Below are 24,499 nucleotides of genomic sequence, written 5' to 3'. Positions count from 1 at the left end.
CCATTAGCAGAAATAATGACCATTTTCAGACAGGTTTCCTGAACAAACTGATGTTCGTGCCCCAATTAAAAAACGGTGAGGTTTTGATTAGATTTCATCATGTATACACTACCGTTCAAAAGTTTGGTGTCATCTATTATTTTTTTATTTAAGGAATTATTATTTTTAGGGGTGCATTAAATTCGTCAGAAATGTCAGTAAAGACATTTATAATATTACAAACGACTTCTTTTTTAAATAAATACTTAAATAATGACTTTTTTTTTATTGTGTGTCCCCAAAAATATGATACTGTTTTCAACATTGATAATAAGAAATGTTTCTTGAGCATTAAATCAGTATATTAGAATGATTTCTGAAGGATCATGTGACGCTGAAGACTGGAGTAATGATGCTGAAAATTCAGCTTTGATCACAGGAATAAATTACATTTTAAAATATATTCAAATAGAAAATAGTTATTTTAAATTGTAATAATATCTCACAATATTACTGATTTTCTTGTATTTTTGATCACATAAATGCAGCCTTGGTGAGCATGAGAGATCCCAAACTTTAGAATGGTAGTGTATTTTAAACATCTTATAGAGCACACATAACAGTGTTAACATTTCTACATCAAAACATTTGTGCACATCACCTTTGAAAAGTTGTAGACGCTACATATTTTGTAATTTTTAGTCTGGTTTGTTGTTTTGCTTAGTTTTTCTCAAGCATTAAAGTGTAAGAATCTGTCTCCAGATATAGTGTGCAATTTATTGAAGGAATGGGGATTATGAATTTACCAATTTTGGTTCTTATTAACCATTTCAGTTCCTTGAATCTTTTAGTAATTTTAAGGAAGAAAGAACGGAAAGAATTTTACATTGCAACCACCATCGTCTTTACTCAGAAGCCATCTGAAGTAGCACATATACCAAGAAAAATCATGTGCATTTTAATACAGCACAGATTCAGTCTTATTCCATACACGAACATCCTGAAATTCATTTGGTCCCAGTAAGAAGTTCTGAATAAGGAGCATTTCTTGATTCCCATCCCTGTTTGTAAGTGAGTGCAGCAAATGAATGGAGATGGTTATCCTGATACCTTGTTGATGTTTCTGCAGGAACAGGAAGTCTTTATCTACAACCTGAAAGAGATGTGTCCCTTGAGTCACCCGCAGAAACTGCTCTCCTGTCCGGCTGTGGTAACCTGTCTCTTTTTACTGCCCGCCAGGAAAGAGGTCAGTGCCCCAGCTTGCAGTCTATGTCATGTAAACTACACTTATGTTAATCATGTTCTTGTATGTTTGTTTGTTTCTTGGTTTAGAAATCCAAAGTTTAAAAAATATATATATATATAAAAAAATCTTAATTTTAAATTTTTTAAATCTTCTTTAAAATTAAAGAAATAGTTCATCCAAAAATGAAAATTTGCTGAAAATGTACAAGAGATCCAAGATGTATTTTGTTTCTAAATGGGAACAGATTTGGAGAAATGTAGCATTGCATCATTTGCTCACCAGTGGATCCTCTGCAGTGAATGGGTGCCGTCAGAATGAGAGTCCACACAGGTGATGATAACGTCACAATAATCCACACCACTCCAGTCCATCAGTTAACATCTTGTGAAGTAAAAAGCTGCATGTTTTTAAGAAACAAATCCACCATTACGGCATTTTAACTTTAAACTTTTGCTTCGAGTCCATAATAATGTTTTCTCCATTGAAAAAGTCCTTCTCCTGTTGTCTCTCACATCAAAATCTGCCCACATTTTTGTTTAGAGCTGTTTTTGACGGTTTGTAATTATAAAAGGTGCTTGATCTGTGCGTATTTCTCTCCTGATTCGGACGAGATTACCTTTTTTTACTGGAGAAAGCAATATTTTGAATAGAGGACTCGTATTTTTGCAACTGTTCAGTTAAAAACGTCTTAATGATGGATTTGTTTCTTACAAACACTACAAAGCTTTTCACTTCTCAAGACAGTAACTGATGGACTGGAGTGGAGTGGATTATTGTAATGTTTTTATCAGCTGTTTGGACTCTCATTCTGACGGCACCCATTCACTGCAGAGGAGCCATTGCTGAGCAAGTGATGCAATGCTACATTTCTCCAAATCTGTTCTGATAAAGAAGCAAATTTATCTACATCTTGGATGGCCTGAGGGTGAGTACAATTTCAGCTAAATTAAATTTTTGGTTAAAGGATTCCTTTGCAAGTGCAAAAAAAAAAAACACCTCTAAAACCAGCAAAGCAGACCATATTGTTGACCAGGTAAGAACAGCAGGCTTGATATTTTAGGTAAGTGGGCAGGTTTTTTTCACCCCCCCTCTCCAGTTCCTCTCGTGTTTGAAGTCACTGTCGTCCAGGTGTTCCCAATCTCCCTCGCTTCAGCGGACGTCCCAATGACAGATTCAATCCTCGCCTTCAATCCGTCGCTTCTCCAAACACACTCTTATACGAGCCTCGCTCCCTTTGAAGTGCCCTCCGTTTCCGCCGTCCGTACACTGCGGGTCACTGACAAACTGGATGTCACAAGCAGTTGTGGAGATCAGGGAAGGAACATAAAGCTGGTTTGAGGCTGTCAGGATGGTTTTTAAGGAGAAAACACTTTTAGATATGGCATTTGGACACAAATGCATGTGAAGGCAACTAAAATATTCAGAGAATAAATCTTGCATATGGTTTGACAGGAAGTTTACAGAGGTATATATATATATTTCACTTGAATCAACTCTTTCAACTAGAGTTCATCCACATGTACATTAGTTGTCAGTATGGAACTCAGAAATCTTGTGTTGAAATATGCAGCATTTCATTCATAGTGGCACCAAACTGAATTTCCAAATATATGCATTATTCTTTTTGACAACTTATTTTTTGTGATCTAAACATGGTGGAAAAATAAGAGTTTTTGGTTGACAGGGTAGTGTTTTGGAAATCTAGTTGAAAATGGTCATTATTTTACCATTTTTGTTTTTGGTGCCACTAGTTGTGGAGATCATACAAATTTACATGTTTTTAAAATTTGTTATATTATTTATTATATTTGTAGAAAGGTATTTACTTAATACATAATTATATAAATGGAAGTAACTTATTGTATGAAGTAAAATCAATATATTAATATATATTTATATTAATCTTGAAGCATCTTGGAGACGTTGGCACAGTTCTTCTGGATTTAGTCTGTCTCAGTTTGTTCTGTTTCTGGATGATGATCAGATCAGATCTCTGTGTGGAGCACTGGCTGTTGTCAGACACAAATCTCACTGGATTAATACAATTAATGGCAAAATGAATGTTTGGAAATGTAAACTGATATTTCCTACTGACACAGTACAGCAAAAGATAGAAATAACTGACTTTTAAACCATTTTTTAGCTGCTGAAAATACTAGTGACCTAAGACTTTTGCACAGTGCTGTATATATTTATAAAAAAAATTAATGTGAATAATTATATTATTATACTTAAGCATGAATGTATTAAGGAAAAAATTGGAACATAATATAATATACAGTAATATAAAACATTTATTGCCGTTATGTCCCTTGTGTTTCAGTCTCTCCCGCAGGTGTTTGCTGGCATGTCTGACGGTCTCGTGGTGGTTTACTCTCTGGTGGATGACATGCCCTTGGAAGGTGAAACTTACATCTGCACACACACGATCAACAAGCATCTGCTGAACATGGAGGACTCCGACCCTCGGCAGCGTCCGTACGCTGTGCGCAACATCGTGCCGGTGTGCACTGGGTCAGAGGTGTGGTACACCAACGGCCCCGGCGTGCTGGTCATCGACAGCCTGACGCTTCAGCCCATCCGCCGCCTCGACCCATATCTGCCGCCGTCCTGCGTGTGCTGCATGGTCTCGTCTGCCAGCTGCTGGAGCGACGAGGCCGTCTGGTGTCTGGACGATCACACCAACACGCTCCTCATGTATCACGCCGCCAGCTACCAGATCTGCGCTACGTACAACTGCAGCGACGCCAACCCACTGCGGGACGTTTTCCCCGTGCAGAGGCCAGGCGGGGTCGTGACCCCTGCGACCCCTGATCCTGACATTGACGAAGAGCCTCTTCCGGCCGCACTGGAGCCGCTGAAGGTAACGGTCACGCACAGCAAGGATGCAGGAACACAGATCTTGTGCCAACAGGACTCTCTAGATTACTGCTCCATGACGTCCTCCGGCTTCAGCTCGGAGCAGCTGGATCAGATCGGAGATTTCCCACACGTCGAGCGCTCCAGTTCGGGAGCCCTCAGCTCTCTGACCAGCTCCAGCAGCATGCTTTTATCCACGGACTTCGAGGAGGCAGCGAGACCGCTGGACGAGCCGGTTTCACACGAAGCATTTTCATCCAGGAGCGCAACAGATCCAGAACTAGCGGCTCAAACCCACACACCAGCGCAGCTAAAGGCCTTGAACATCATTCCTGTCAACAGCACCATCTGGGTACCCAGGTACGACTCGCATTTTATCATATCTGTCAGTATTATTACAAAAAAAGAAAAATTATTATTTAATTTAAAAACACTTGGCCGGAGTCTTGAAAAAGCACCTATTATTAATCAGTGTGTACATATGCTTCTTTTAAATTTTTGTTTTCTTTTTTTGAATGAGATTAATACTTTTGTTCTTAAAGGATGCATTAAATTGATCAAAAGTGACAGAAAAACGTTTATAATCTTATAAAAGGTTTCTTTTTTCAGTAAATGGTGTGCTATCATTCAAATATTTGGTGTTGGTAAGAATTTTTAATGTTTTCAAAATGTCTGTTATTTTGAGATCGTCCGATAATTGGTTTTACTGGTATTTTTACCTATATTTAGGCATTTTCCAATAAACGGATATCGGTTATCCGATATTGATTTAAAAATGTCTCTTACTTTGAGATTTTACTCATATTTAAGCATTTATAAGATATTGATTTTGTAATAACCGATCTACTGATAAATGATTTCACTGATTTTTCCCGATATTTAAGCTTTTTTCCATAATTGGATATCAGTTTTATAATATCGGATCCACCAATAAATGGTTTTACTGATATTTTTCTTGATAATTAAGCATTTTCTAAAATATTGCAAATAATCTGTATCTGTATTGGTCATAAAAAAAATCTATATCAGTCTAATTCTACTCTTTGGCTCCAGGCTGTATTTTTTGAGGAAAAATATAGTAAAAATATAAATATTGTGAAATAATGTTACAATTTAAAATAGGCTAGCTATTTTCTATTTGAATATATATCAAAATATAATTTATTCCTGTGATCAAAGCTGAATTTTCAGCATCGTTACTCCAGTCTTCAGTGTCACATGATCCTTCAGAAATCATTCTATTATGCTGATTTGATGCTCAAGAAACATTTCTAATTATTATCAGTTGCTGAGCTGCCTCATATTTTTTTTTATTGTTTCTTTGATGAATAGAAAGTTCAAAAGAACAGCGTTTTTTTTTTTTTTTTTTTTTTTTTTTTTTTTTTTTTATAGAAATCTTCAGTAACGTTATAAATGGCTTTTCTGTCACTTTCGATCAATTTAATGCATCCTTGCTGAATAAAAGTGTTAATTTCTTTTTTAAAAATTCATACTAACTTGAACAGTAGTACAAATGCAACAGGAGTGGATATAATGCTATCAGTATTTTGCATGACTAGTTAATTGTGTAATTATTATCTTGATTGTTTTTCTGTTTAATTGTGTAACTTTTAACAGAAAGCCCAACAAACTTTAAGCACAACATCTCTGTTACAGTTAGTATAAAATCAGTATTGACCCTATTTATTTTCTTAATGCACATTACTTTATCTTATTGTAAAATGTAGGCCTAATATATAGTTTAGACCTCATAATCTTTTCTTGTTTACATAGCCGTTTCACTTGGAAATATGTCTCAATACAGTAGTAAAGTTCAGTTTCATGACAACTTTAAAACTTCAAGGTAAAGGAAGCATTTTAGACAGCTTACAAAACATTAAATTACAGCCAAAGTTTTGGCGTGCAGGTGTCATGGACATGCATCTGCTGATATTAGAGCAGCGTTTGGGTTAGCGTTAGCAGTAGGGATGGCTCGATACCATCATTTTGGCTTCGGTATGATAGAATGTAATACATCGGTATCGATACCATAGGTGACAAATAACCAGCCTCAAAAATAAGTGAATTTCAAAACAATTTTAATAATAATAATAAAAACAGATACATATCATAATGCCTTTTTTATCAAACTGTAACAAAAAAACCTACAGGAACATCGGTTCAAATCTTTTCAGTGCAAACACATACCGTCAACTCACCTTTATTTATATAGCGCTTTTAACAATACAGATTGTGTCAAAGCACTTAACAGTATCAAATTGGTAATCAAATTTTATACATTAGTCAGTAATATATAAAAATAAGATTAAACACTCAATTTCAGACTCAGCCAAAGAAAATTAAAGCATTAAATATAAATCTCACACTCTCGGCTGCTTCATATTAGCGGTCGGCAGCGCATCAGAACCATTCCCTTCATATCATTGACATTAAAATTAATATAGCATAACTATATTAAAATATAATATATAGCGGTACTTTTCCAGTACCGGTATACTGCGCATCCCTAGTTGGCAGTCCCTTGCATCTCAATAGCAGTTTCTCAGTTGATGCAGGTCTTTCTGAACTTAGTTTAGGCCTAAAACTGTGTGATTGTAGTTGTTTATGTAGAATTAGATCTGTCATTGGTTTCAGACTATGATAAATATTGTTCCAGGAGCAACAAAGGGACGTGTCCTGCATCAATTAAACATTCGTTTAAAGAGAGTTTAAGCACAGGATCAAGGGCAGAATGAAGTGTTATTTCAGGAGTGCGCATTAAAATGGCCATGTTTTATTCATGAATATAAATGCATTATAACGTGAGTCTCAGGAGGCGTTGGACTTTATTCTCTGTAACCCAGACACCGCAGAGTAATCAGGTCACACAGGTGCCTCATGTTGAGCTCAAGGGAAACCGAGGCGCCGATAAGGACATGATTTATAAAAGGAGCTTCCTGCTACTTCTAATCTAGGTTAGATCTCTTTTATGAGCGCGAGAGTTCGCTATCGTATATCAGTGTGCGATGCGCATTCATCCAAACAATAAAAGAATAAATCGGCAGACTGTATTGTTCTGCGTTTATTATAACTACAAATCCCCCAGCGTGATTTCGGTTAATGCTGACAAAAATTATTCATGTATTCGTGCAGATTAAGTAGACATTCGTTTTGCAAAGGCAAGCAAGCATATTTGGTGAATGGAAAATTCAGAACCAGATGTGGAATCTGCACTTATGTGGATGGATTTTGTTTAATTAAAACATGCTCACTAAATCTTGATAAAGCAACATACACTGTTATTCTATGTAAAATATGCTATTTATTTATTTTCATATATTGAACAAAAAAATTTGATTTGCTACAAATATTTATTTTAATTTTTTAAATATATGATTTTAGTTTTAATATTATATTGTCGACAAACTTTTTACTAGCGTTATATTTATTTATGGTATTTTTAAAGTAGTTGGTTATAAATAATATTATATTATTAATTAAAAAAATTTAACCAGCTTTTTATCTCTGTCTATCTATATACTGTATGTATATGTGTGTGTGTGTGAATTTGTTTTTAATGTTTATTTACTTTTAAGGTTTATTTTAAAATCTAAGCTCAATTTTAATTTCACTAAATAATAAATAAATAAATAAATATATTATTTAGTGGTTTATTTACATTGATAACATTACCTTTTATATTGGGTTGAACAAAAAATGACTAATAAACTTAATATGCTTGATTTGTTTTTAAATGCATAATTTTTTATTTAATTTTATTTATTTGACTAGCTTTATATTATTTATTTAAGTTTAATTGTGAGGAACACATTGTTTTAAATACATGGTTTATTTATTTAAATTTTTTATATTATATTGTCAACAAAAAGTGGACTATGTATGTTTTTATTTTTTTTCTAGCTATAAATAGTTTTATAATGGTTTTATAATGATTTATTTAAATTAACATTACTTTTTATATTGTGTTGAACAAAAAAATTACTATTTATATTACTATTACTGTTTTAATCTAATACATGGTTGATAAATACATGGTTGATTTATTAATATTACATTGTCAATAGAATTTTGTAATTTCATTTTACTTTTTATTTTATTTTAATTTTTAGTATTTACTTTTAAACTAGCTAGCAATGAATGAGTTGTTTATTTCTGTGTGATAGTGGCGTGTATAATGAGAGCATGTGTGTTTGGCAGGCATGGAGGAGACATCATGGTGATCGAGGTGCAGGAGCAGGCGGGTGCGCTCAGGGGTCGGGTGATCGCCGTGTTGACGGCGCCTGGAGTGTCCGAGTACGGGTACGTGTGTCAGCGGCCAGTCTCACGCAAACACACACATTAATAACCACACAGAGTCCACATACACGATTCTGCACTGTTCCGTGACACTGATCGCCTGTAGCAAACCAAAATCATTGATGGATGTTGCGCTCTGCTGCCATAAACAAGCCCAGACAGATTCTGCAGACCACTTCTGCATTGATATTTGAGGAGGAAAAACTCTCAAAGCACTCTTTCTGCTAGACGAAAGCCAATCAAATAATATTAATAATATTTAAAGCTGCTTGCATTTGCACCAAAATATAGTAGAATAACTGATTAAATGGATTAAAACATCTGTATGAAAAAAATATGGCTAAAATGAGCAGTTGTAATTCAGTTCTTCATAAAGCTGATATATTTCATGCACACACAGCAGACACGCGTCCCATAAGAGCCCAGCAGCTGCACGTGAACACATTAGTGTGCGCTTACACTATGGAATTATTTTTGTGTCTTTATTATTCAAACAAAAATTCTGTATTCGAGAGCAAAACTAATTATTTTGCAATTAAAAAATAAAAGTTTGCAAAAAAAGTCTTCTTAAGGTTCAAAATTAAAGTAATTGAAAACAAAATAATTTGCAGTGCGTGTAAATCTTTAAAAAATATATTTTTTTTTTCGTGCACTTCAAAAACTTTTCATCACTAATCCACAAATGGTGCTCTCTTTCCTGCCTTCTTTTTTTGCAGGTCTAAAACTTTTGTTTGAGAGTTGAAAAGTTTTGCTTGCGAGTGAAGCTGTGTGTCAGTGGGCGGTCTCTACGCACCAGGATGAAAGACCCTTTTCTATTGGCCATCACCAACTACAGACAAGCTTAGCTAACGTTATGTATTTAGGTGGGGGAGCAGGAGAAGAGAGAATAATTTTGTTCACTAGTCACTGAGTTTAAGATGTTAAATTAGTTAACTTACCCATAAAGGAGCGGTTGCTGGCCATTGCTGCTAGAAGCTCGCTCTTCTGTCAGACTGGCGTCAGTGGCGGGAAAGCATAGTGGGCGTGGTCAACCTGTCACTTCAATCGAGAGTGGCCAATAGAAAAGGGCCTTTCATCCTGGTGCGTAGAGACCGCCCACTGACACACAGCTTCACTCGCAAGCAAAACTTTTCAACTCTCAAACAAAAGTTTTAGACCTGCAAAAAAAGAAGGCAGGAAAGAGAGCACCATTTGTGGATTAGTGATGAAAAGTTTTTGAAGTGCACGAAAAAAAAAAATATATATTTTAAAGATTTACACGCACTGCAAATTATTTTTCCTTCAATTACTTTAATTTTGAACCTTAAGAAGACGTTTTTTTGCAAACTTTAAATTTTTAATTACAAAATAATTAGTTTTGCTCTCAAATACAGAATTTTTGTTTGAATAATAAAGAGACAAAAATAATTCCATATTACACCCTCATTTAGACTGCTGACAAAACCCCGTAAAAGTCTTTTACAAACACAAAACCTAAAGCTGGATCAAATTAATTGCACTGATTCCTCAGGACACACAGATTTCTTGTGCATTTTGATTTTTGACTTTTTTATTTATTTCGATTTTAACATTACTTTAAACTAGCTATATATTTTGTACTTTTATTGTCGAACAAAAGTTGCACTATGTATACAAACATAATCTTTTTATTTATTTTTAAATGTAAAGTTGTTTTTGTAACATTGCTTTTAAAATATCATATATATATATATATATATATATATATATATATATATATATTTTATTTCTATATTATAACTAAATATGATTTATATTTGTACACAAACACACGTTTGTTTTTGTGAATTGTAGGGGCATTGCATAGGCGTAATGGTTTTTCTACTGTACAAACCGTATGTTCTATCGCCCTACACCTAAACCTCCAGGAAACTTTGTGCATTTTTACTTTCTCAAAAAAACTCTGATGTATGATTTATAAGCCTTTTGAAAAATGGGGACATGGGGAAATGTCCTCATAAATCACCTATAAATCACATATATATATATATATATATATTAGAATTTTGTAAAATGATTTGTTTTTTGTTTAAAATTATTTAAACTAGCTTATTTATTTATTTATATTTCAGTGATATTTGTTTTCATTTAAATAATTTATAATGGTTTATTTATTTTAAACTATTGAACAAAAATTGGACCTGCAATACATGAAATCTTTTTCTTTTCTTTTTTTAAATATTTGTTTTATTTTACTGTACAGGTGAAACCTGTCCCACTATTGTTATAGATTTAAAGAGGCAGGAGCATGCATGCATGTCAGGTATAGATTTCTTATATAGATTTGTGCATAGGATGCACCTGTGTATCTCCTCTGGAGGCCTCTATTCTCCTTGTTCCTCACCTTCTCACGGTTCAATTATAGAATTGATATGTCCTTCATCATGGCGGCATCTGATCGCTTTCCAGGCCACAGGCTGAAAGACGGAGGAAAGAAAAAACAAGGAAATCATCAATTACAGTATCGAGAAGCAGCCAGAATGATAAAACACAACAGCGTTCCATAAATAATTCAATTACTCTTAATGATCACAACCTTTCTGAAGAAAATGTGAATGGCTACCAGCTTTTTTAGTGTCTTTATAGGTTTTCAGAGGGAGCTTTACTTGAAGTTAGCTTTGTTCTGAAATGTTTATCATAAACTGGTCTCTGTCTCAGCGTAAACACACATTCATCACACAGTCGAGGCTTTCAGGCCTGGAACTGCTCCTCTATGACAGTTCTGCGAAGAGTCTGGGTTATTTTCTTTTTCTCGTCCGTCTCTCAGGACTCTTGCGGAGGCGGCGCTTGTCGCAAAGGACACCGTTGTGTGCGGCTTCCGTAAAGAAAACATGGCCTGGTGCCTGGCTGTCTGGAGGAGCTGGGGAGGCCGTGAGCTCGAGCTCTTCTACCAGGGATACGAGGAGCTCGGCCGCTTGGAGTGCAGTCTGAGGAAAAGGAGGTAGCTGTGTAAACGCGCACGCATGTGTGTGTGTGTGTGTGTGTGTGTGTGTTTGAGACGGAGAACACAGATACAGGTGTTGAGCGTGGTTACGGGACCAACTGGAGGGAATACATGCACACACACATACTGTATATGGACTTATACAGGAAATATAATCCTGCAGGACTTGGCCACATACACATTTCATATATAAATATATATAAACACAAGCAGATTGAATGCCACACATGCTGGATGCATAAACGTATATATTCAGCCCCAAGCGTTTGCAAGTGCGCTGATATGAGTATATTTACATTTGTGTACCCAGAATGCATTGGAAGTTCACGAAACTAAGGGGTTTTGCATTCATGAACCTGTGTGTGTGTTTAAATGGCAAGAAAGAGATTTATGAGGTGTGATGCTGGTTATTTGACTTGATCAACTATGTCTCAAGTTAACCAGCAAACTAGATGTGCCTTTGGATGAAGGACGTGCTCTTTTAGAAGTGACCCCGCAATAAGACGGGCCTTGTGAAGCTCCGCCCACACAATGAGGTCATAATGGAGTTGAACAGTTTTTTTTCCCCATTCATTTTTTTTTTTCCCATAGGGATTTTAAAAAGTCTTTAAAGCAAAATAATAATAATAAAATTAAAAATTAAATGGAAACTTTTTTTTTTTTTTTACATTTCAGTTACATTTTTTGTTAATTCTAACAATGCCTGAGAATGTGATTCTGATTTAGCTCGATTAACACATCGCAAAGACTGCGGTATAATAATATAAATATGTAATTTTGATATAAATCTGCGGTTTCCGCCTAAATAAAAGCAAGTAATGTTTAAAAGCAAAAAAAAAAAAAAAAAAAAAAAAATTTATATAAAATCTTTACCTTTTTTGTTTTAATTTATTATTGTTATTATTATTATACAAATTTATTGTGAAATTCTTTGTTATCCGCTTTTTTTAATGAAATGCACATACAGTTTCATTGCCGGAAAAAAAAAATATTATGGCTGTTAAAATTTCTCATGTCACTAGCCATATGCTAGTTGTTAAAAGTGTTAGTTTAATAAAACACATAAGCAATATATTTTTAATATATGGGTATGAAAATGTTCTTTTATTAGCAAATAGCAAGTTTGCTTGATGCCTTTCTCTGTAGAATTATGGGTAATGTAGTTTTTCACCAGGAAATATGCTGTTAAACGTGATCATTTCAAAAAGTTGGAATTATGCTTCAGAAAAACAGCATTAATTAACAACCTTGTTGATTACAGTAGATCTGTCTTTAATGGTTTATAAGTTATGATTTAAAATCTGTTCCCTATGGAGAAAGTGAATGGGATTTTACTGCTATTGCGCTCTATAGGGCACAGGCTGATGTGAATCACAGCGGTTCTGTACAGAGTGGAATACTAGCATACACAATACTTCCAGCTGCAGTATGCTACGTTTGTCACATGACCTTGTCACTTTGCATGTTTAATTCAGTGTGTGGCATCTGTCGATCTTTGAAAGAATATGATTGTTTTACATTATCAGTCCATGTTTTGTTTAAAATGTCTTCGCGATTAGCTGTCTAATCACATGAGTCAAGATGATATTAAAAATCGCACTGGAATTGAAAGGTCAAGTCGATGCAATGCAATGTGGGATGCAGTGTTGCACACAGCGTTATGCTGCTCATTTTGGGAAGGTTATACTGCGTCTATATAATGCAGAAGCAGTATGCTAGTATCCTGTTCTGAAAACAGTTGGAGTGATGGGAATCTCTGATGCAGACGGGTTTGATCTGATTGTGTAGTGTTTTGGGAACACCAGCATGCTAACATTTTGCTGTTGTAAATAATATCTGAGCATTTCAACGCTATAGAATGAATGTTATTTATTATTATAGACTGTTTAAATCTCATGCTGCATGTGTAAAAAGTTGTTACTGAACTGTAAATATGCTGAACAGACCATAAATAAATCAACTGCGTTTTAAAAGAGACTGTGTGCAACTGATGCATTAATGCTGCTCTGACCTGAACAACACATTCCCAAACATTTGCAACATAGGAGTATTGTGCTTATATATGCCTGTTACCATCACAGAATAAAATAAATGATAGTAATAGAATTTTTTTTTTTCTTGCAATTCTGAGAAAAAGAAAGAGAGGCTAAATGTAAGACTAAAAACAAGATACGAACTTGTAAGATGTAAACCTACAATTCTGAGTGAAAAAATGTATTCAGAATTCTGAGGGGGAAAAAAAATCTGAATCACAAGATGCCAATTCCAAGAATTGCGAGATGTGAACTTGGAATTACAAGAGAAAACTATGAATTCTGTTTATATCTTGCAATTCTGATTTACATGAAACCAATTCCAAATTGTTAGTTAAGTTGCAATTACATATTTGTGTTTCTGCTGAGGCATAACAGGCTTCCATATATAAAGGTTTATGGCTGAATGTTTTTATTGCAGTGCAAGATCTTTGCGTTATAATTTCTAGAAGAACCGTTTTATCTTAGTACGAAGAACATTTTAAAAGTACTTTTTTCCACTGTAAAGAATCTTTTGGGGAATGGAAAGATATCAAAGATTACAGGTTCATCATGGAAGCAGATGCTAATAAAGCATCTTAATTTTAAGAGTCTAAAGTCCTTTATAATGAGACCTGAGCTATAGTTTTTCAGAGACGAGACAGTGTTTGAATGTGCCAAGGCTTGCAGTGCTGAGGTTACAGTTGCTTTTGCCTGCTGGCATTACATTACAACATAAACTTCTCTGGAAATTACTTGTGTAGTAAAACAGCCCTGAGCTCTTTACAAGCTACACTTTTATTGCACATTCTCACATCGGCACGCATTATTAGCAGTATGTGTGTGCATGTGCGGTCACATGAGATGGAAAGGACACACACAGTACATGAACGCTGTTTGTGATGACATTTGCCCCTCAGAAGTACAGAAGAACAAGTTCACACAGAGATCCTGATGATGACAGGACTCTCACAAACACACCTGGAGGAACTGAAATTACAGCAATTGCAGCTCGCTGACAGAACAGAGAGCGTCTCACTTTGGTGACTTTGATCACCTTCTCGCTTTACTTCATATAAGTCTCTGCAGCCTTCAGATACGATCATGTCTGACTGATGAAAGACAGTTTTCTCAATCTGCAGTGTTATATTTACATCGTAAATATAGTAGTGTAATTACATTATTGCATGTTAGACACTACAGTTAAAAGTCACAAGATTTGTTCTTAAAAGAAGCCTCTTATGTTCACCAAGGCTGCAGTTATTTGAAAAAAATAGTAAAACCTATGGAAGCTGGTTTCCACCACTGAATAAAAAAAAAAAAAAAGGTTATTGTGATTTTTATCTCACAATTCTGACTGTAGTTATAAAGTCAGAATTACGATTTATAAAGTCACAACTGAGATAAAAACTCGTAATTGCAAGTTTATACCACGCAATTATGAGAAAAAGTCAGAATTGTGAGAAGTCGCTACAATTTTTTTATTCAGTGGCGGAAACGGGCATCCATACTGTAATATTATGACATATTACAATTTAAAATAGCTGTTTTCTATTTGAATATATTTTAAAATGCAGTTTATTCCTTTCATCAAAGCGGAGTTTTCAGCTTCATTCCTCCAGTCTTCAGGGTCACATGATCACATGCTGTTAATAGTGTTCACCGCCTGTTTGATTACGTCATTAACTAACTGCATGATATGGACATCACCTTGACATGGTCACCACTGATAAGCTACTCCTAAATATAAATGTAGAAACTTTAATTTTCTGTAAAGCTGCTTTGCACTGATTTGTATCATGAAAAGCACTATACAAATAAACGAACTGAACTGAATAACCCTTCAGAAATCATACTAATATGCTGATTTGCTGCTCAAGAAACATTTCTGGTTATCAATTTTGAAAACAGTTGTGCTGCCGAATATTTTTTGGAAGATATTGATTTCATTAGCTATTTTATGTTCGCTTTTTTTTCCTTCCCCATTTTTTGTTGAATGGAAAGTTCAAAAGAATCTTGATGTGTTGGAATCATTCACATGACAAACACCGGCATCACTGATGCCACAGTCCGACCGGGCATAACTTGAGGCAGCAAATTTTTAATGTTTTATGATGGAGAGGATGACTAATAGGGAATAAGTTTGAAATCTGTTAAAAAAAAAATCATCAAATAGCTAGCTAGCTTATGAAATCAATATAAAATATAGTGCAAGAGTCACATGAACTATTTCAACTATGCATTTCATGAATTTCGATTGTAACCCTCAAAGTTTAGCCTTGACACACAGTATCGAAATAGACGAATCTACATCTGTTTTTTGTTTTTTTTAATTTACTTTATCTGTATAGCTCTTTCCACAAAACATTGACAGCAGCTTCACAGAAAATTCATGTTTCAGTGTTAGAACTGGGAAGTAATGTTATCAGACAGAGAAGAGTTTGAAAAACGAATCTCCATATTGCAAAAATATTCAGCTATCAACATTACTTTCAACGCAGGAGCATTTGTAACTTGAATGTGCGAGGCTTCCAGTGTCATTCGCTTCCGGTATTTTACCGTTAAGAATCAGAATCAGAATTAGCTTTATTGCCAGGTATGTTTGCACATACGAGGAATTTGTTTTAGTGACAGTAGCTCCACCGTGCGACAGAATGACAGCGACAGGACACAGATAATAATAAAAAAAAAAATATATACAAATATACAAAATGGACAATATGCAAAATAGCACAAACACAATATACAAAATAGACAATTCAGTATGTACAGGTATGGTAGGTGCAAAATTGAAATGTTATAAGTATGTGTGTTAAATAAAGTATGATAGTGTTGTGTTTCATGTTAATTGTTAAGAGTTAAAATGAGATGGATTGCCTGAGGGAAGAAACTGTTTCTGTGTCTGGTCATTCTGGTTCTCTGCGCTGTGTAGTGTCGACCAGACGGTAACAGTTCAAAGAGGGAGTGTGCTGGATGTGAGTGGTCCAGAGTGATTTTGCTCACTCTGGATAAGTACACTTCTTGGAGACTGGGGAGGGTTGTACCAATGATTCGCTCAGCAGTCCGGACTACCCTCTGTAGTCTTCTGAGGTCAAATTTGGTAGCTGAGCTGAACCAGACAGTTATTGAAGTGCAGAGGACGGATTCAATGATGGCAGAGTAGAACTGTTTCAGCAGCTCCTGTGTCAGGTTGAACTTCCTCAGCTGGCAAAGGAAGTACAACCTCTGCTGGGCCTTTCTGACAATAGAGTCAATATGATTGTCCCACTTCAGGTCCTGAGAGATGGTGCTGCCCAGGAATCTGAATGACTCCACTGCAGTCACAGTGCTGTTCATGATGGTGAGTGGAGGGATAGCAGGGGGGTTTGTCCTGAAGTCCATGATCATCTCCACAGTTTTGAGCTTGTTAAACTCCAGGTTAAGACTGAAACCAGACAGCCAGCTCCTTAACCTCCTGTTTATAAGTAGACTCGTCACCGTCCTGGATGAGGCCGATCAGTGTGGCGTCGTCTGCAAACTTCAGGAGCTTGACAGAGGGGTCTTTAGATGTGCAGTCGTTGGTGTAGAGGGAGAAGAGCAGTGGGGAGAGAACGCAGCCCTGAGGAGCTCCAGTGCTGATGGTGTGGGTGCTGGATGTGTATATTCCCAGCCTCACTAGCTGCTGCCTGTCTGTCAGGACGCTGTTGATCCACTGACAGACAGAGGTGGGGACGGAGAGCTGAGTTAGTTTGGGCAGGAGGAGGTTTGGAATGATAGTGTTAAAGGCCGAGCTGAAGTCCACAAACAGGATCCTCACATGAGTCCCTGGTCTGTCCAGGTGTTGCAGTATGTAATGCAGTCTCATGTTGACTGCATCATCCACAGACCTGTTTGCTCTGTAGGCAAACTGCAGGGGGTCCAGTGATATCCTTCAGATAAGCCAAAACCAGTTTTTCAAATGACTTTATGACCACAGATGTTAAAGCCACAGGTCTGTAGTCGTTAAGTCCTGTTATCTTGGGTTTCTTTGGGACGGGGATGATGGTGGAGCATTTGAAGCATGAGGGCACTTCACACAGCTCCAGTGATCTGTTGAAGATCTGTGTGAAGATGGGGGCCAGCTGGTCAGCACAGGATTTCAGACAGGCTGGTGTCACACCGTCTGGGCCTGGTGCCTTCCTTCTCTTGTTCTTTTTGAAGATCTGGCGCACGTCATCTTCTCTTATCTGCAGTGCCGGTGTGGGGGAGAGGGGGGTTGCAGGAGGTTTGAATGGCATTTTTTCAAACCTGCAGGAGAACTCATTCAGATCGTCTGCTAGTTGTTGATTCTCCACAGTGCTGGGGGATGATGTCTTGTAATTGGTGATGTCTTTCAGACCTTTCCACACTGAAGCAGTGTCACTGGAAGAGAATTGGATCCTTAACTTATCGGAATAATTCCTCTTTGCCACTCTGATCTCCTTTTCCAGTGTGTATTTGGCCTGTTTATACAAGACTCTGCCCCCATTCCTGTAAGCATCATCTTTGGCCTGATGGAGCTGTCTGAGTTTAGCAGTGGACTATGGTTTGTCGTTGTTATAAGTTATATGAGTCCTGGTAGGAATGCACATATCCTCACAGAAACTGATATAAGATGTTACAGTCTCTGTGAGTTCATCCAGATCGTTTGCAGCAGCTTCAAAAACACTCCAATCAGTAAGGTCGAGACCGGCTTGTAAAACCCACTCTGTGTCTCATTAGTCCATCTCTTTACAGTCCTTAATACAGGTTTAGCTTATTTCAGTTTCTGCCTGTAGGTCAGAATAAAGCTGTTTAATATTGCCAACTGGGATTTTTTATCATATTTAAACTAATCAAAAACATGCTGGTTTGTAGCCCAAATAGTTTTACCGTTTACTGCAGTTATATTCTAGTTATTGTTCTTTAGCGACTAATAAAGCGGAAGCTTACTTCTGCATCGCTAAATAAGGTGGATGATAGAATGCGTTATGTTGTGGTTAGTAAACATCATGTATTCAGTAAAGCAGAGGTAATTATTACAATGTAAGGTTAATATTTGACAGTTTTGTACATCGATCCAAAGTTGGTCTCATCTGAAGGCTTTAATCAAGACCAGCTACTGGGATCAACACAGTACCAGTTTATGGGAAAATACTGGTAACATAAAATAATCTGGACAGCATCTTATCTGATCGGAGAGGGAATTTTCCTGGTTCTTTGTAAACACACAGATGGATCCGGAGCCAGAGGTTTAGTCAACATTGGACACGGTGGCCTAGAAATTTCAAGCTGGGTGAATGTTCCTCTGTTTCCTTTCGCATGATGGAATTAGTTTATCATCTCTATTGGATTACCTCTCCAAACTTCAGCACCCTCAGGACGTCCCCGAAAGCGCAGCAGCGTTTCTATTTGGGGAAGGTTTGATACGGGACAGACGGCGGGAACGGGTCGAGGGGATGCAAGTGCTGTATTTTTAGATCTCAATCACACATCGTGATGCTGCACTGATGTTGTGTTGATACCTCATCGAGACCCCTATATCTCTGGGACTGAAAGATGTAGGGCATTGAAAATGAAGATTCCAAAAGAAAAGTTTAAGAATCTAAAATCATATATCTTTAGTACAGTACGGAATATATATGGCACTCAGACAGGTATGTTCAAAGCAGTTGTTTTGACAGAAGGAAACAAGATACATTTCTAGTTTCAACATTATTTGTTCTTCAGACATTCCTCTTTTTAAAAGAAAAGTAGTATAATATATTTTCAAAGTGACTCACATTTGGTTTTTGACCACTGAAAATGTGTACAATTTAATGATTTACTCCTAGAGCCGTATTGATATTCCAATATCACTGGAACCGAACCATATAGGGCCTTAAAAATGAAGATTCCAAAAGGAAAGTTTGTTAAGACCCAATGTCTAAAAGGGCATTAAGATATCTTTAATACTTTTTGAGTTACAGGCCTGCAAACTTTGGAGAAAAAAACAAAGTGCTCTCTCCTCATTTTCGAGTGGTCACCATTGGCACATAATGCAACAAAAATTGCTAAGGTCAACATATTTTACTAATCGACCTACCAATCTCTGTGTAAAAATGACATTGTGATGCTGCCACCTTTCTGAAGTAATTTTTAACCCCCTCTATTTTGGCTCTGAATCTCAGATGAAAATTGACATTTTGACCCCCCCCCCCCCCCCCCCCCCCCCAATACAATACAATACATGTTTATCTTTCTTCAGCAAAAACCTCTAGTTGAGTTGAGACAGAATGACCCTAATGCATTTCTGTCCATAGAAGGTCAAGATTTGGGATGAAGAGCATTGTGTACATCAATGTGATACTCTACAAGCTTTTGAGGTACATTTTTATTTATTTTTTAATTTGATTTAAATTTAAAATGTTTTTTGAAAGATGTCTCATGCTCACCAACATTTATCTGATTTATCTAAAAATACAGTAAAAACAGTAAAATTATGAAATATTACCATTTAAAATAACACCGTTCTATTTCAATACATTTTAAAATGTATTTTTTTCCTGTGATCAAAGCTGTATTTTCAGCATTACTCCAGTCTTCAGTGTCACATGATCCTTCAGAAATCATTCTGATATGCTGATTTGCTGCTCAAGAAACATTTCTGATCATCAATGTTGAAAACAGTTAATGTTTTTGCATTAATTGTAATACATTTATCTTTTCAGGATTCTTTGATGAATAGAAAGTTTTAAAGAACAGCATTTATTTGAAATATAAATCTTTTGTAAAATTACAACTCTTTACTGTCATTTTTGAGAAATTTCCTGCATCCTTGCTGGATAAAAGTATTTGTTTCCTTTAGAAACAAAACAAAAACATCAACTGACCCGAAACCTTTGAAGGTAGTTACTGTGATTGTACAAAGCTTATGGATATTTAAAGACATTGGCATTCTGTCTAGGGAAGTCGTGGCCTAATGGTTAGAGAGTCGGACTCGTAATCCAAAGGTTGCGGGTTCGAGTCTCGGGCCGGCAGGGATTGTAGGTGGGGGGAGTGAATGTCCAGCGCTCTCTCCACCCTCAATACCACGACTGAGGTGCCCTTGAGCAAGGCACCGAACCCCCAACTGCTCCCCGGGCGCCGCAGCATAAATGGCTGCCCACTGCTCCGGGTGTGTGTTCACGGTGTGTGTGTGTTCACTGCTGTGTGTGTGCACGTTGGATGGGTTAAATGCAGAGCACAAATTCCGAGTATGGGTCACCATACTTGGCTGAATGTCACTTAACTTCACTCTAGCACCACAATTTTAAAAACTGGGCTTCATAACTTACGGTAAAAAAAACGGTTCTAACCCACTTTCAAAAGTGTGAAACACTTTAGAAATGTGACATTTCCAATTATAACAGGATATATATTCAGTTAGGAAATAAATATGTGGCCAGGACTTCAGACCAGAATTTGTGGATATTATATACCATAATGAAGTTAGATGAAATTGTCTTTAAAGGGATAGTTCACCCAAAAATATATTCTGTTTCTGAGCCCCTGATAGTGTAAGGATCCTTGCTGTTTACAGAATTCATCAGCAATATCTTAATTTGTGTTCTGAAGATGAACAAATGTCTTTGTCATTAATTACTCACCCTCAAGTCATTCCAATTTTCATTTTTGGGTGAACTATCCCTTTAAGAGTAAAAAGTCTTATAAAGTATCAAGATGCTCAAATCCGATATCAGATTCTTAAATCAATTCAAATCTCCATCCAGCTACTGCAGCTAATAGTCCCAAGTGACTGAGACTGAACGACATTTGATTTTCATTCCACTACTTGGTACTCTACCATCTGATCCATTAGCATCAAAAGCAAAACATCCCGAATGCGGTGAGTCCTGACGGCTGGAGTCCCACTACCCCACTGACCCGCCGCTGCAGTGGAAAAGTCATTACCATTCCCTTCACTCAGCACATTTTCCACCGCTCGTTTCTGTCGTATAATTGCAGCGCAGAGGTTTTTCTCGCTGCTGAGGGGGGTTGAGGATCCGAACAGGGCAGAAATGGAGACCAGGTGGCAGCCAGTCATGAAAAAAAAAAACAAAAAAAAAACTTAAGCTGCTTTGGTGCAACTGCACTTTTAAAAATAAAGCTTCTAAAAGGGGTTTTTGCAGCGATGCCATAGATAGAACCTTCCAGTGAAGAGTTCTTAAAGAAATAGTTCACCAAAAATGAGAATTAGCTGAAAGTTTACACACCCTCAGGACATCCAATATGTAGATGAGTTTGTTTCTGCATCAGACTTGGAGAAATGTAGCATTACATCACTTGCTCATCAATGGATGCTCTGCAGTGAATGGGTGCCGTCAGAATGAGTGATTTGGAGTGAGTCCAAACAGCTGATGAAAACATCACAATAATACACAAGTTATCCACATCACTCCAGCCCATCAGTTAATATACTGTGAAGTGAAAAGCTGTCATAAATCTATCATTACAGCATTTTAACGTCTTTCTCCAGTGAATAACTCATCTTGTCTGAATCAGGAGAGAAATGTGCACAAATCAAGCACTGTTTACAAATGAAAACAGTTGAAAACAAATATTTTGGTGGATTTTGATGAGATGTGATGGACTGTTTTACTGCAGGGGGCAAAAGTTTAAAGTTAAAACGACTTAAAAGGGATCTGCACTGCAGAGGATCCATTGGTGAGCAAGTGATGTAATACTACATTTCTCCAAATCTTGGATGGCCTAAGGATGAGTAAATTTTCAGCAAATTTAAATTTTTGGGTGAACTATTCCTTCAAAAGTAGTATTTTTTTTTGTGTGTGTGTTTATGATCTAAAGAACATTTTCTGCATTTTAAGAGTGGATGTTAAAGGTTCTTTGTGTAACCACTGATTCCGAAAAATAACCTTTATGAAGCTGGACTTCATTGCGCACCAGAATTACATTGAGAACTTCATTTCAAGTTTAACTGCCAAATTTGAATGGAAAATCAGATAATTCCAATTTAAACCGCTTCAGGGCATAACAAAACCCACTTTGCTTTATGTCCCGGTTTATTTCACGTGAATCAGTTCCATGGCAAATCTGGTTTTGCTGATGTTTTCTGGCACACACCAGCTCAAACGATGACACATGCAGATTATTACGCAAGCTCACTTCTCCTCTGAGAAACTTCAGAAAGCGCCACACACGCAAACAATTGAGTCTTTATCACCACGTCCCCCACAGACAGAACCCTGCTACGAATCGATTGGACACAGATAGCTTCGCAATTACAAACATGTTTCACATTAACACGGCTGATAAGATAGTGTTCTTGAATATTCATGCCCTGTGTGACTGCAGTTGTGTAACTAGTGATCAAAGACTATTCAGTGTCTTTTCATCTGGATAATGTCAATTGTAAAGTTTTTCATCATCATCGTGAATCAGAACATTTAATTTTGTAATTAAATTATTGATTAATTTTCCATTTTTATGTGCTAATAACTATACAGAATTTACGGAATATCTAAAATTAGAATATTAAATAAACATAACTATTAAATGTTTTCATCTGTGTCATTTATAGTTTGAGTATTTGCTTATGGTCTTCATAAAATGTTTCCACATTATTTTTGTGATTTAAAAAAAAAAGTTTTACATTTGCAACTTTTTTAAAAATATATTTTATATATATTTTTCTTATCATCATGAATAAAGTAATAAAACACCACCTATATTTCCTGTCAAAACAGTAATTTAATTTAACTGTTCATAAGTTGGATTGTCTGGGGGAAGAAACTGTTCTTGTGCCTGGCTGTCCTGGTTATTGGGGCTCTGTAGCGCGGCCAGATGGCAAAAATTCAAAACGTTTTATATAATGTATATAATATTTACAAAATTAAAAGTAAAACTAGCTCAAACTTTGTGATTTTTATATTTATAACATTTTATGTGAAAATACAAAATATTTTTTCCAGATTATTTTTATATATATTTTACATATTCAATAAGTTTGTGTGAAAATATAGAATGTACAATATATAAAATAAAAAAATGTATCTAACATGTTTTCATCTGAGTAATGTCATTTGGAAAATTGTTTAATCATTATCAGTCATCAATAATGGTGTTTTTTTTCCATAAATTTTGCATTTACTTTCTTATGGTTGTTTTACAAGTTTCCCATTGATATATTCAAATGTATAAGTAAATGATAAAAGTAGTCCAAGAGCTACAGTATAGTCCAAGTATTCCAAGTCACATGTGTGAGAAAGAGATTTAATATTCATACCTCGTTCACTTTCATTATGAGAAGTCATAAAGGTTTTGAATGACACTATAGGCTGAGTAAAGTACAGAATTTGAATTCTGGGAGACCTGATCCCTTTTATTCGGCATTAGGATTTGGGTTGAGAATGAACAGGAAATGTTTCACACAGAGACGCTCAAAAGTGCTGATTCGCAGGAGCTTTAAGCCTCATAAATAAAGCACATCTTTGCATTTCCTTGGCCAGGAACAATGGCGGTGTTGTTCGGCGGTATAATGTAGGGGTAGTTTGGCTGGCACACGGATGGGCAGGCGCTTCATGGATGCTAATCACCTTCCCCAAAACCCACAGCAGCATGGCAGATGCTCTCGAGAGCTCATGCTTGTCTTGTTAGCATGTTGCTTTTTAAACATTGTTTTCTTTGAAAGCAGAGCATGATTAAAATGTTTCAAGTGCTTGAGCTCCACTCACTCTATCTCTGAATGGACGGCCGGTCGTGTAGTTTGGAACAACGTTGTTCACTTGATTTCGTTTGCTTTTAAAAGTTGAACAACTTTGAATTCAGAGCTGTGTGGGTCAGGAAAAAAAAAGAGAGCGGTGACTCATCTTTCCTGAGAGATTACACAGCACATCTCACCAGAACTTCACCAAAACAACAACAGCGTTCCGAGAAAGATTGCGCAGCATTTAGCAGAAAACAGATACAAATCAAACCTCACAAACAGCCAAACGGAAAAAAAAACCTGCTTTGAAAGGCTTCATATAAAAAGGCTAAAGTAAAGTTAAATATAAAACATCTTCCAATCCTCTTTTAGGCATATCTGAATGCGTTTTCATTTGAATAATGACGTTTCTAAAATTTGTCATGAAAATGTCCCGTTTCCTGTCAGAACAACATTTTTTGAGATTATTTTTATATTTAGTTTTA

The 24,499-nt window shown here is 36.2% G+C and overlaps 1 protein-coding gene across 1 annotated transcript in view; it reads left to right on the top strand.

The window, feature by feature from the left end:
• The window catches only part of LOC306857085 (leucine-rich repeat serine/threonine-protein kinase 1-like), a 137,554-nt gene extending 124,249 nt beyond the window's left edge, over positions 1-13,305 (top strand). Inside the window, exons 31-34 of the mRNA XM_079396777.1 lie at positions 1,109-1,225; positions 3,549-4,444; positions 8,282-8,383; positions 11,166-13,305. Of these exons, the coding sequence (XP_079252903.1) occupies positions 1,109-1,225; positions 3,549-4,444; positions 8,282-8,383; positions 11,166-11,343 (1,293 nt within the window). The 3' untranslated portion in view covers positions 11,344-13,305. The remainder of the gene's footprint in view (positions 1-1,108; positions 1,226-3,548; positions 4,445-8,281; positions 8,384-11,165) is intronic.
• The last annotated feature ends 11,194 nt before the right edge of the window (positions 13,306-24,499 follow it).

Source organism: Barbus barbus, assembly GCF_936440315.1.
Source record: "Barbus barbus genome assembly, chromosome: 1".
Classification (NCBI taxonomy): Eukaryota; Metazoa; Chordata; class Actinopteri; order Cypriniformes; family Cyprinidae; genus Barbus; species Barbus barbus.
Note: the sequence above shows the minus strand (reverse complement) of the source record. Positions and strands in the feature narration are given on the sequence as shown.